This window comes from Anabrus simplex, chromosome 8 (assembly GCF_040414725.1).
Source record: "Anabrus simplex isolate iqAnaSimp1 chromosome 8, ASM4041472v1, whole genome shotgun sequence".
Taxonomy (NCBI): domain Eukaryota; kingdom Metazoa; phylum Arthropoda; class Insecta; order Orthoptera; family Tettigoniidae; genus Anabrus; species Anabrus simplex.
In genome coordinates, this window is record NC_090272.1 from 207738384 (window position 1) to 207752800 (window position 14417).

At 38.2% G+C, this 14417-nt stretch overlaps 1 protein-coding gene across 1 annotated transcript in view; it reads right to left on the minus strand.

The window, feature by feature from the left end:
- LOC136878701 (calpain-A) overlaps positions 1 to 14417 on the minus strand; it is a 191126-nt gene that overhangs the window by 20099 nt on the left and 156610 nt on the right. Inside the window, exon 6 of the mRNA XM_067152127.2 lies at positions 11188 to 11381. Within this exon, the coding sequence (XP_067008228.2) occupies positions 11188 to 11381 (194 nt within the window). The remainder of the gene's footprint in view (positions 1 to 11187; positions 11382 to 14417) is intronic.

A 14417-nucleotide genomic window follows, 5' to 3' on the forward strand; every position in this document is an offset into this window, starting at 1 on the left:
ATCACTAGGTGAAATATCAACACTGGTCAAAATGTAATCATGATCTGATAACCTGAAAAACAATATTTGTCTGTAAAATAGTGTTTGTTCAAAACAGATCCATAAGAATTCTGAACCTGTCTCAACTGGTCTGAACCTGCACATGTATATACCAGGTGATTGACAAATTATGTTTCGTCTCATTAAATGTAAACTATGAAAGTTGGCATGAACTGGATCGTGCAAACCTGTTAACAGTTAAAGTATCTCTTTGTACGAATACTTGGAACATTATTGTATTTATAACTTAGAGTTATGGCACTAATTGACAATTATTTTAAATGGATACTGCAACATCTTCCTTACTTTGTTAAAAATATCCATGCTAAGGAAATACAGTACTGTACTATTTGAACAAGGTTCAGGGATTTGAACAGGGATGAAATTCCTCCTGCTGCTAACATTAATTTTAGGGGCCCAGCGCTAATGTTGTGTCTTTCTTTCTCTGCCACAACCCTCAAACCTGCCTAGACACTCTGTCAGGTTCAAAAGTTTCCTTACTACAAGTAATCTTAAGGGCAGGAGGATGCAAGATAAGTCATGATGTAAATATATAGTTTATCACAGATATTTTCATTTAAGAAATATTTTCATTTTATATTTAAGAAATTGTGTTACGAGAAACTTCTATTACGCTCTCTCACAAGACTCTTACAGACACTTGAAGTGCGCCTGCGCTGTGAGTGAGTTTCTACATTGGTTGTTCCCCCTCCTGTCCCTTCCCCTTCCCTTCTCAAACGTAGTCTTGGTGGCTGGTTGCATCCAGCGTTAGATTCTCACTAATTATTTGTCGCTCTCGTGAGCAACTACTGGGAGGTTCCTTTCGAACCCAAGGCTTCTGGGCTGCGAACATCGGAGCGTAAGTCGTGAGTGAATGTTGTATGTGTGTGTATTGAGTGAAAGGTTAATGCTTGTGGCCGCGAATGGGTGTGTGTAAGTGGATTTGAGTTGTGCTTCTATGTGTGCTGTGCTGTTTGGATGGGCCAGGTTCGTAGTCCAGGGGCCTATGGCCAGTTGAAGGCCGTTTCTTTTCTTTAATGTTAACTACTTGTCTCTATTATATTTTCTGGGAATAACAGATCTCCTGTTCTGTCTTATACGTAAGAGGCCAATAGGAGTTTATTGGTTTACTTTTGAAAGAGTGTCTCAGCTATAATGTTATACATAATGTTGTACACATGTTGTTGTCAGTGAATAAAAGACAAATGGATTTACAGATGGAAAGCTCCCTAACCTCGGTCCACCTAGCTTCCTCTCTGGGAATGTTCCTATTTTCCTAGGCCCTTATGTTAGCACCTTCTCAAGTTAAAGTAGGACTGCATCCTATACTACCTAACCAATGCATCAATACATGTTCTTTCTGTTTATATTTGCCTGCTGATTGGATATTCAAAGCATATAGCTGTTTTCTGGTAATGAAATGCAGTCAATTATAGGATCACAGTGTATCAGTGAAAATATGTTTCCCAAAGCATAAAGTATTTGAAGTTGGTTCAGTACAAAATGAGTTATGGTACTCAACAAATGAAAAGATTGACCTGATGCTAATATTGGGTGAATGCCACTAAAATGCAGATGAGGCAAGCAAGGTTCAAATGTGCATTATCCTGAAAGAAGACATGCTGTAGCAGTGGCTCTTCTACAAAAAAAATTGAAATTAAAGTGGAAGCTTTCGAAGGAAGTCCTACCTACGAAATAAAGCTGCGACATGTAAAGAAAATTAACTACTCTATCGGTCCAAATACAAGATTTTTTAAATGTAAAAATGTGTTAATAAAAACCGTAGTTGTCTTATATGAACAGACTAACAATTACAGAATCGCTTCTGTAAAGGTCCATTTGGATCTTTCCCTATCTGCCCTGGCTTGTTGCAGAAAAAATTGTCGCACACATCTTAGCTGTGCTAAAGCTCATGAATAAATCAAGATTTCTCAAGTTTCAACAATTTTTTTTCTTCTTTGTGGCCTGTAATCTGTTGCTGGTTGGGTTGACTTCATTTTGTTAATGCATTCAATCTTGGTCACTATTCCAGTCATGGCGAATCATTCAAATTGCACATTTTACGCAAGGCAAAACATACTGATAATGTACAGGTAACAAATAAATTCTGTTATTTTTGAGTGTAACCTATGATGTTTGAGGCTATAGCTAGATGGGTGTTATTAAATGTAACAATTATACAGGAATGAAACATTAAGTTTTAATCTGTTCATCCCAGCTGGACTTTATGTTAAATCACTCTTTATCTATTCATTAAACGGCAGAGGTTTTGGAACATACCAACTACAAAATGCATTTTTAATATAGCTGCCTTTGTTGTAGGCCGGCCCTGTGGTGTAGGGGTAGCGTGCCTGCCTCTCACCCGGAGGCCCCGGGTTCGATTCCCGGCCAGGTCAGGGATTTTTACCTGGATCTGAGGGCTGGTTCGAAGTCCACTTAGCCTACGTGATTAGAATTGAGGAGCTATCTGACGGTGAAATAGCGGCCCCGGTCTAGAAAGCCAAGAATAACGGCCGAGAGGATTTGTCGTGCTGACCACACGACACCTCGTAATCTGCAGGCCTTTGGGCTGAGCAGCGGTCGCTTTGTAGACCAAGGCCCTTCAAGGGCTGTAGTGCCATCGGGTTTGCTTGGTTTGCCTTTGTTGTAGGGCCCTTGGTGCACACCAGTGTTTTTCAATTGGTGGTATGCAACAAGGTAGGTGATCCTGATGTACTAGCAGAGATGAGAAACGACTGTCACAACCTGGCTAAGGACCTCTCTCTCCTTACTTCTCCAAAACTATTGACTCTCAAGACTGGATCTGATCAAAATACTGTGTGTGATGAACAATATCTTCTCTAACCATCCTTTAACAATCAATTACTTGGTCCCCGTTTTGATGATATATTTATATGAGCAAGGATTTTCAAGACTAGTGTTCATCAAAGATAAAAACCATAATGATGAGCAAAATTCAGCCTGATTTAAATAAACTCATGTACCGTATGTCATTAGTATTACTGAAATCTATTTTACTCACATTTTGAAATTAAAATACATGTTACTTATTACTTACCTAGCCATAAAAAAGAATATAGGATTTATTTTCAGAATACAATTCAGTCTTTAAATATTTGAGTTTCCTTTTTCTTTCAATTTATTTTACGTCACAGAGGCACAGATACATCTCATGCCGATGATGGGATAGGGAAGGGCAAGGAGTGGGAATGAAGTAGCTGTGGTCTTAATTAAGGTACAGCCTCAGTATTTGCCTGGTGTGAAAATAAGAAACCACGGAAAACCATCTTCAGGGCTGCTGAAAGCGAGGTTTGATTCTGAGTGTCCTTATTGTATTTAGATTTGATATTGGTAGTACTTTTTAAAGGAATTGAAACAGGGGAGGTGGTACTTAAAGACAAAAAGATTGGAAAATACTGGTGTAGACCATCATGCATTTTGGCAAGTCAACAGTATTAAAGTGATTGTTTTGTTATTGGTTGCTGGATGACATCATAAGCACAAATGACAGAGAAAATGATGGATACATCTAATAACTGGTGAGCGACCCAGTCGCTCATACTGTACATTAGCCACTAAAAGTTGCGTCCTTTACTGAAAGAGAGCTCGGATCAATTCACCTACATTGTGACCTTGAGGATGGTTTTGTGCTTTGATACTGCATGGCAACTTCCAGTGTCTAGACATGTCATATTTCACATCACCATGGACATATTCCTTCATTGGTCAACAGACAAATGTAACGTTTAAAAAAGCCTGTCTGGTCATAGTCTAAGAATGCCGGCACATAAAGGTAGTTATTCAGAGGGTCCAAGAGAAGAAAATTTAACAAAACTATGTCCTCGGACACTCCCAGCACTAAAAGCCACACGCCATTTCATTTAACAAAATTGATAGGTTGGTTGCTGGCCCTACGGTCTAGGGGTACCATGCCTGTCTCTCATCCAGAGGCCCCAAGTTTGATTCCCAGGCAGGTCAGGAATTTTCACCTGGACCTGAGAGTTGGTTTGAGCTCCACTCAGCCATCATGATTACAGCTGAGGAGCTATCTGATGGTGAGATGGCGACCCTGGTCTAGAAAACTAAGAATTAACGGCCAAGAAGATAATTCACGCTGACCATGTGTCACCTCATAATCTGCAGGCCTTCGGGCTGAGCAGTGGTCGTTTGGTAGGCCAAGGCTCATCAGGGCTGTAGTGTCATGGGATTTGTTTATTTGATAGGCTGGTTACAGAATTTGTGCATGAGAAATGAAACCAGGTTTATCTAATAATTCACAAAGTTATGAGAAAGAAGGCACTAGAGAGGACATGTGAGCAGCATCCTACTAACTAAATTTAGGCAAGCCTGGGGTGGTGTAAACAAATGATATGGTGTTAGGGACAGTTTTTATGATGTTACACTACTATTGCCCACTGCCTTCCAGCAATTATACTGATAAATTTGGTTGCCTATCAGCATTATGTAATATAACTGATGAAAGCCCACAATATTTTATATTAAAATAAACTTTCTTTCTTAGAATTACCTTAGGGATTATTAAATTATCTTAATTATAGGAAAGCTTGAATATATTGTAATTACATTCATTATTTAATTTCTTTTTGGAAAATGCCTACCAAACTTTCAGAGTCATCTTATATGTGAGGGTGTCATATATTTGGGCCACTACAGTGTATGAGTTTGGTGCTGTGACAGTAGATCCTCACGTAAGAACACATGCGATCACGGCTGTTAATGGTTTTAGTCAAGAGTTTGGCATGACACGTTCTGCAAAGACAAAAAGCATATCACATAGCACCAGCACAGGAATTGCATGAAAATGATTTCAATCATAAGACTGCAGATTCATACATACGATCTATTGCCTTTCATACTGTTTTCTGGCAGAGTTACTCTGCTAATCATGGCAAAGTAAATCAACATAATGTGCATTTCTGGGCAGAAGAATCCTCATTGGGTGCAACATGTGAGCATCAACAAGATGGTCAGTGAATATGTAGTGCAGAATTCTTGGCAACTGTAACACTGAGTCATACTACTTTGACAGGACTAAGTTATGCACATTTCCTTAAACACTATCTACCTGATTTGTTGGAGGATGTTAGTTTATATATCAGATACAGAATGTGGTATCAACAAGACAGACATCCAGCTCATTGCAGTAATAGAGCAGTTCATGTGTTTCACAGGAAGTTCTAAAATACTGTAAATGGATTGGTAGGAAAGACCCTTAAAGATTGGCCATCAAGATTGCCTGACCTAACTCCTGAGAATATCTGAAAGACCATGTACTTGCATATGCCATAGAACCAACTTCTTCTGATATACTATTTCATGTTCTCAGACAAGTCTGCTGTTCCACTGAAGTCTATCAGTTAGGGTTTGTAAGGAAGATCCTTTTGGAGATGTGTCAGGACATTTTTAAATAACAACGGTCACACTTTTGAACATCTGATTTGAGTAAAGGCAATTTCAGGACTCCTCTGTACATGCAATGGCGATAATCTGGTTAGAGTAGTGAAGTCATTACATATACACACTACCAGGTGAGTTGGCCGTGCGGTTAGGGGTGCGCGGCTGTGAGCTTGCATCCGGGAGATAGTGGATTCGAACCCACTGTTGGCAGTCCTGAAGATGGTTTTCCGTGGTTTCCCATTTACGCACCAGGCAAATGCTGGGGCTGTACCTTAATTAAGGCCACGGCCACTTCCTTCCAACCCGTAAGCCTTTCCTATCCCATCGTCGCCATAAGACCTATCTGTGTCGGTGCGATGTAGAGCGACTAGCAAAAAGAAATCTACACACTTTCATATAATGAGCTCTGAGGATCAGGGATATTATCAATTTCTTGTAATTAATACTTTCCCCTCTAAGCCCAAACACCGCTTGGATCAGCTAACACTCCCATGCATACGAAACCTGAGTGCCGCTCAGGTTCACATTAAATCGTTTTTATTGCGGCAGGTTTTTAGTTTAAATGAATGCCACTCATTCAGAGTGATTTTTGTAATACTTATAGTCAAGCTTCATTATATATGGTAGACTGTTGAGGAGGACACTGGTCCATTTAGAGGCTCTGAAAACCATAAAAGTAATTGGTGGAATGTAGAAACCAAAAAATTAACAAATTAGACGCAAGTAGGTTTTAGGGTGAATATGAAAAATAAGCCTCATAAATGCATTAATAAAATTATATATTTTGTCAGAAGCTCAGTCAGGCTATTTTCTTAAACTCTGAAATCTGTTTGGGAGCAGCTAATGGTGTAAGTAATGATATTGAGCCTCTGATGTCTAGGCTCTGTAATAATTACTACTTAAGTAAAGTCCATGTAATATTCATGGATAAATTTTACACAATTCCGTCTTTGCTGAGAATGTTGTGAGAAACGTTAGGAGTTTAAACAGTTATGAAGAACAGAAAAGGCTTCCCACAGATATGATAAAAATGAAAATGAAAGAAGGAGGGTTCTCCATTAGGCAGTTAAATGAACTGTTCTCCCTTAGGTGGAAGGATACCAGTGACATTTTCACACTCTCCACTGTGAAGAAAAGTTGTTCCAATGCACTACTAACCAAAGTATGAGGAGCACTGTAGAAAAATTCAAACCCCATGAAGTGCTAGACTAGAACATTAAAAAAAAAAACTGGAGTTGAGCAAGGACTGCAGGCATACTACCCTTTGTCAAGTAGTGGAAGAAAGCTTTCTTTCACATCATGATGATAGGAGTGGTAAATGTATTCTTGCTCTAAAAGAAATCTCAGCAATCTAATAAGCATTTTCAGCTTGGAAACTTCATAAGGGAGGTGTCAGTTTCTCTTGCTAACAGTGCTGCAGCGGAATAAGAGAGTTCTTTACTGCAACCATCATTTGCCAAATGGGTAACAACGAAACACTTCCCATCAAAGATACCCAGCACAGAAAGGAAGAAAAGGCTGACTAGTGTCAGTAAGGTCTGTTCAGATGCAGGAGAAAAGAACACCAGATTACAGGGATTTTTAGACTATAACTTTTGTTTTTACATAAAAATAATAAACTGTACATATTCAAAGAGGTTAAATATTTTCAACTTGCCTAGCCATCCATCACTAGCATAAAGGTCATCTTACCTGTAATCTGTTTGTGCAAGAACTTAACCTCTTCTTTAAGAATATCTCTATTAATAGGTAGGTACTTTCGTTATAATATTATTTGCTTTACATCCCACTAACTACTTTAATGGTTTTTAAAGATGCCAAGGTGCCAGAATTTAGTCCCGCAGGAGTTGTTTTACTTGCCAGTACATCTACCAATACGAGGCTGGCATATTTGAGCACCCTCAAATATCACGGGACTGAGTCAGCATCAAATCTACCAAGTTGAGGTCAGAAGGCCAGCGCCTCACCCGTTTGAGCCACTCACAATGTGTACTTTTCAGCTAAGTTCTGAAAAAAACCAAGCATAGAGCGCTTTGTCAACTTTTGGGTTATCCCTCATCTTTATAGTCTGTCTCCACATGCAGCAGCTCTTACAAAAGTCTTGATTGTCACCCAGTTCTTTTTAATATTATATATTGTTGCAAGTCTGGCAGTATACTGGTTTGCTAAATCATTGTTTCTCACCTTGATCAAGTTTCTTAAGGATATCACACTTATTTTTCACTTAACGATAATGTTTCTTGCTAACATTTCTCAGAGTTCATCATTGTTCAAAGAACAGTTGAACATGCACATGAAAATAGGCATCTGTACAAGGAACACAGAACTGCAGCATAGTAATAACCTAAGTAGATGATGACAAAAGCAGATATAAAATTAGTCTTAATTTGGATGTTTTAATAGAGTACTTTGGGCAGGAAAAACTGCTGGATTACTAGACGTGTCGGACTAATAATGGCCGGATTATGGAGATTATACTGTAAATATACAATCACACTTAGCTTCAGGAAAGGACCTTCATTGCTCAAAAGTGCTGATGAAATATTCAAAATTGCATATAAGAGAATGCATGAAGATAAAATGACATTTACATATTTTTACAGAAGAAACCAGAGTTCATCCTCTTGTGACAACTTAAGGAAATTATCCTACCTTTGTCTCTGACTCTTCTGTAAGCTTGCCATTCGCCACTCCCTAATTTGTAGCTTCAAAAGTAAATTAACTAAGAAGTGCAGATCGCATGCATTGTGCCGTGAAGGTGTGATATCAAAAGCATACATTGCATGGTGTACAAATGAGCATGGTATGTATATATACCATACCTTACGGGCACATGTAATGAATGCTCCATGGCTGAATGCAATTCTTAACTTTCTGAACAGTTCAGGTGTGACCTCTAGTTTCTCAGCTAGTCCTCCTGTCAAGTCAACGAAGGCCTCCAAAGCATGACCACCGGCCAGAGCTTCATAACTGCCATGAAGCCTGAGAAGAATATACAGGTATGTAACATCAGGAGCATTTTATAAATATAATCATTCTGGTAAAAGACTTCAGCTTCAAAACTGGCAACTGCAAGCAGGCCTTTAGCCAGGATTTCTTTTTGGAGGTACAAAATAGGTTATTGGCTTATAGAGGGTTGGCTTGTTTATAGCATTCCAAGGTATGATCTGTTCAACTTTCCTAGTCTTTGCCCATTTGAGAACCAAATTGGAAATTTAAATTTATTGCTAACATAGCTACCTACTTTATGTTAAAAATAAAGTATACATAAAATAATGAGTAATTACTATGAACAAGATTTTAATGCATAATAAAATGCAAGAAAATGCAATAATGCTCTAAAACTCAAAAAGAATGCTTTGAAATTTTTTAAAAAAGATGCTTTTACTGACAAACATCAAGTATTTATTTTACCAGTTCTACCCTAAACTCAAAGGTTTTTTGGCAATGATGATAAAGAAAAGGGCTCGAAAGCAAATGATAACAGCCTTAAATAAGGTACAGCTCCAGCATTTGCTTGGGATGAAAATTGGAAACCACAGAAAACCATCTTTAGGGGTGGATTTGAAAGCACTATCTCCTGAATGCAACTAACAGCTACACATCACACAGCCAACTTGCTCTGATTTTGATGACAGATGGGTAAATGCTGAATGAATATCCAACCTCTGCCCCATTTCTCTACGGTGTCGGGTATGAAGTGAGATGAATCTTCTTATCAATTTTTATGACTGGATGCCCTTCCTGACATCAACCTCATTGGAGGAGTTGGAATGAATGACATGATATATGACTCCTAGTGAATAGCACCAAGAGGTCTCCTGAAGGCTTTACAGAAGAATCACCATCAGCAGCATCCCTCACTCCATATGAGCACTGCGGAGGATTTGGAACTGAATCCAGGCTTTTGGCACGCAATCTGGCGATTAGAAATTGTATACCACCACCTGCCCTATCCTGCCGGCCAACATTCTGATGGCAACATTTTTTTCAACCTACAGGACTTGAACCGGCTAACCACGGTGTCAGACCATATAAATTTCATGCCTTAATAATCATAGCCACCAGGTGGGCTATGGGTAAATGTTGAATGATTCTGAAATTAATACAAGTACTTGTATAGCACAAAGTAAAAGGCAAATTGTGTTAAGACAGTGAAGATAGAAAGTATCTCATAATGTCCACGTCGTATATTCAACATGTTTGTCCCAATGAATGAATCCATTAGGAACATTGGAGTGAATAATTCAGATAATCATGAATAATGTTGTGCACAGAGCCAAAGCAATATTCACACTTGTAACAATTTGTTTGATGATGCTACAGGTAGTCTTTTGAGACCAATAAATCCAACTATATCTGTTGTGATGGCATGATCAAGTCTTCTCTTTTACAGCTCTCTTTCCCTTCTTAGTTTGTCTTCTTCATCCCTTTAATTTGGCCAATGAAGTACAAATATTTACCATAAACTGCAGGTATAGTGACAAAAAAGACCCACCAACTTATTGCACAGTAGAACCCAGGTCTGATTCAGATGATTGAAAATCCAGAAAATTTGTTAGTGATGCAATACAGTTCACACACATTTAATTGCACATACAATATATATTTTTACAACAGTACAAAGCAAAAGAAATGTCTAAATTTAACAATAACGCAAATACATTGTAAATTTGACTTCATTTAGAGTACTGTACATAATTTCAATTAATAAAGCAATTGAACATCCATGAACATCCATATTGACAAAAAATTATCAAGTCAAAAGGAAATATTATCTTGTTTCAAAGAAAAGTTAAGTTCATAAACCTACACCTACTCTATATAGATAGGCATATCAATCAATCAATCAATCAATCAATCAATCAATCAATCAATCAATCAATCAATCAATCAATCAATCAATCAACCAACCAATCAATCAATCAATCAATCAATCAATCAATCAATCAATCAATCATCAATCAATCACCACTGATCTGTATTTAGTGCTATCCCCCAGGTGGCACATTCCCTATCAAATGATTACCTAACCCTTTCTTAAACGATTTCAAAAAAGCTGGAAATCTATCAAATATTTACTTTTGTAAATTATTCCAATCTCTAATTGCTCTTGGTATAAACAAGTATTTGCCCCTATTAGTCCTCTTGAATTCAAACTTTATCTTCATATTATGATCCTTTTTACTTTTGAAAACTTAATTCAAGCTTATTCATCTATTGATATCATTCCATGCCACCTATCCACTGACAGCTCAAAACATACCACTTAATCAAGCAGCTCGTCTCCTTACTCCCAAGCCTGCAACATTTTCATAACACTGCTCTTTCGTCAGTAATTGTCCATCATACTGCTTTCTTTTGGATCATTTCCAGTTCTCAAATAAATTTATCCTGGTGAGAGTCCCATACACTGGAACCATACTCCAATTGAGGTCTTACTAGTGACATATACACTCTCTCGTTTACATCCATACGGCAACCCCTAAATACCACCCTCATAATCATATGAAGAGATCTGCAACCTTTATTTACAATCTCTTTAAGGTGATTATCCCAATTAAGTTATTTCCTTCAATTAACATCAAAATACTTACAGTGATCCTCATGGAGTACCCTCCCCCTATTAATATAGTAATTAAAACTGAGTGGACTTTTCCTCTAGGTAAAACTCACAACTTGACTTTTTATCCCATTTCCCATCATATCATTGTATTTCTATTTACTTACTTAGCATAAGCCTTCTCCACGAAAGCCACCCAAAATTCATTAGGGTCTGCACAGCTGCCATAAAGAAGAGCACCATCCTTCACTGGCAGCCGATCATCAATGTGTACAGTCACCCATTGTCCAAACCTCCAGAAGCAGATATAAAGAATTCCTCGATAATCATCTCCAGACAATACTTGCCCAGGGCGTACAACCTGTTGTGGAAAACACACACTTCTGAAAAGAGGTTATCCAATGAGAGAAAAGTAAAACAGAGGAAGAAAGAAAGAAAACAGGGCAAGATAAACAGTGAAAAGTTTCAAATACTTCAAAAGTGTATTCATAGAAAATTGAAAGATAATTGAGGAGAATGGAAATTAAGTACAACAAGCAAATGGCTTTTACCAACTAGACTGTAATAATAATAATAATCGTATGGCCTCAGCTACCGTGTGCAGACATTTCAATTTGACGCCATCTGGCTGTCTGCTCGTCAATTTCGACGTTCCGTTTTACTCTAGGCCCCCACTAGATGGCAGACCAAGTAAACCGAAACTCTCTTGGGCGTCTATGGCTGAGATTGAATGAATTTTGTCGGGTAAACACCAAATGTGTCACCAGAGATCTTTTACATGCCGACATCGTACGACATGGAGTGTCGAATGGACTTTTTTCCGCCCTTCAAAAATCCGACTACCTCTGCCGGGTTTGAACCCGCTATCTTGGGATCCGGAGGCCGACACTCTACCGCTGATCCACAGAGGCAGCTAACTAGACTGTGAGGTGTATGCTGTAGAACCAAGAAGTTCCAAAGAAATACAAATAAGTTGTGTACCAATATTGACACGTCCGTTCTTGTTTCCAGTTTCCAGTTCTCTCCTGGGTGGGGTTATGAATCGAGGATCTCCATTCTTGTCTTTTCCCACTTCCAATATTTCTTTTATCATTCCTCCTCTCTAAATTTCCTCCCCTGTATCCATCCACCACTTTGAGGCCTTCTTCGTGGTCTCTTTCTTACTCTTTGCTAGTAATTTAACATCGCACTAACACACCAAAGGTTTTCTGCGATGCAAGAATGGGAAAAGGGCTAGGATTGGAAAAGTAGTGGCCATGGCCTCAGTTAAGGTACAGCCCCAGCATTTGCCTGGTGTGAAAATTGGAAACCACAGAAAACTATCTTCAGAACTATCGATAATGAGATTTGAACACACTATCTCCCAAATGCAAGCACATAGCTGTGCGGTCTCTTTCCTGTTAGTTTTTCTGTAGAACTTCTTTCGAACTCACTCTTCTCCCTCTTGCATCATGTGTCCATAACAATTAGAATGAAAAAGAAATCCACATAATCAATACACTTTATTGATCTCAGCCATAGACGCCCAAGAGAGTTTCGGTTTAGGCCTACTCGGTCTGCCATCTAGTGGGGGCCTAGAGTAAAACGGAACGTCGAAATTGACGAGCAGACAGCCAGATGGCGTCAAATTGAAATGTCTGCACACGGTAGCTGAGGCCATACGATTATTATTATTATTATTATTATTATTATTATTATTATTATTATTATTATTATTATTATTATTATTATTATTATTATTATTGATCTGACTATATAAACCAACTCATTGGCTGAATGGTCAGCGTACTGCCCTTCAGATCAGAGGGTCCTGGGTTTGATTCCCGGCCGGGTCAGGGATTTTAATCGCTTTTGATTAATTCTTCTGGCTCAGGAACTGGTCGTTTGTGTATGTCTCAGCACTCTCCTCTTCATATTCACACAACACACTACACTGCCAACCAGTACAGAAACACACAGTAGTGATTACATCCCTCCATATAGTGTTGGCATCAGGAAGGGCATACGGCCGTAAATTGGGCCAAATCCACATACATACATATATATATATATGTGACGCAATTCATACCCACGACCCCACAGGTGTGGGAAAAGCAGTAGAAAAAGAAAGAAGATGTGGCTATATAAACATCACACTTTGTTGTGGGACTAGTTTTGACCTTAAACCTCGGTGATCTTGAGCCACATAATCTAAAATTGATGAATATATTCACATACTATGTTCCTGTGAAACTCAGTCTTAAAATCTAATTACCGGTATACATGTTATATTAACATACTGTGGTTTATTCCATAAGGAACATAAATTAATACTCAATTCTTATGTATTAAAGTTATGTCCATTTGACATTTCATAATAAGTTATGTTAAAACTGTAATGAATGTTGCGATTTATCTCATCAGGTAACCTCTTTCTACCCAGAGCTGTCAGAATGAAAGTTAAGAGAATTTCTTACTATTTTAATTCACATTATTCACAATTACAATACTGTATTTCAATGAATCCCACATAAGCAAGCTTGTGTGTGGGCTTGTATACAATACTTGCATTAAATACATTGCATCATAAAATCACTTTTGATAGCCTATGTTATTTGGAAAGAGTTATAGGTGAAAATTCATATCTGTTCAAAGAAGCCAGATGTTCAGGCGTCTTTTCAGCTTTGGTCCTTTCATTATCTTTAATATTCCTGGGGGTAGAGTATTAAAAATACAAGTTCCTAGACATGCTGCATGTCTTTGTCTAAGAAGTGCATTGCGACTTGGAATTGGTAATGCAGCTCTTTGTAGTCTATTGCCATGGCATGTATGTTTCTGTTCCTGGAATCTGTGCTAGTTCTTTACGATGCGTGTTGTGACAACTTTTGTGTACAACTGTCTTATGTTTAAAACCTGAGCTGAATTAGAAATTTTTATCTGAGGAAAAGGAAAAAGATTTCCCATGCATAGCTTTTAGTATCTGCTTTATGTGCAATGGATGAAGGGATTATACTTGTCCAGTGCCCAACCCCACCCTGTAATTTTGTAACAAAACTTGTGAACTAATGGTTCGAAAGGCTTTAAAAATACAATATTATTCATGAGACTCACCCCATTTAAAGCACAAACTAGATATAATCAGTGTTATAACATAAGTCACAGCGGTCTTGGTGAGAGTGACTGCAAACAAATCCATCTAAACAGCGAAATCCGCGTGCTACATTAATGTGAGGATTGCTGCAAGTCGTTCAAACAATAAGTACGCTAAAATGCATATTTGTTAACTCATGATGGAAAACTGCCATACATCTATACAGAGAGTGTGATAACAGAGGGTAATATACCGGCTGTTTACAGTTCAAAGTACCATACTAAAGAATTTTTTACCCGACCGTTCAGCCTCGACATTTTGAGGTCA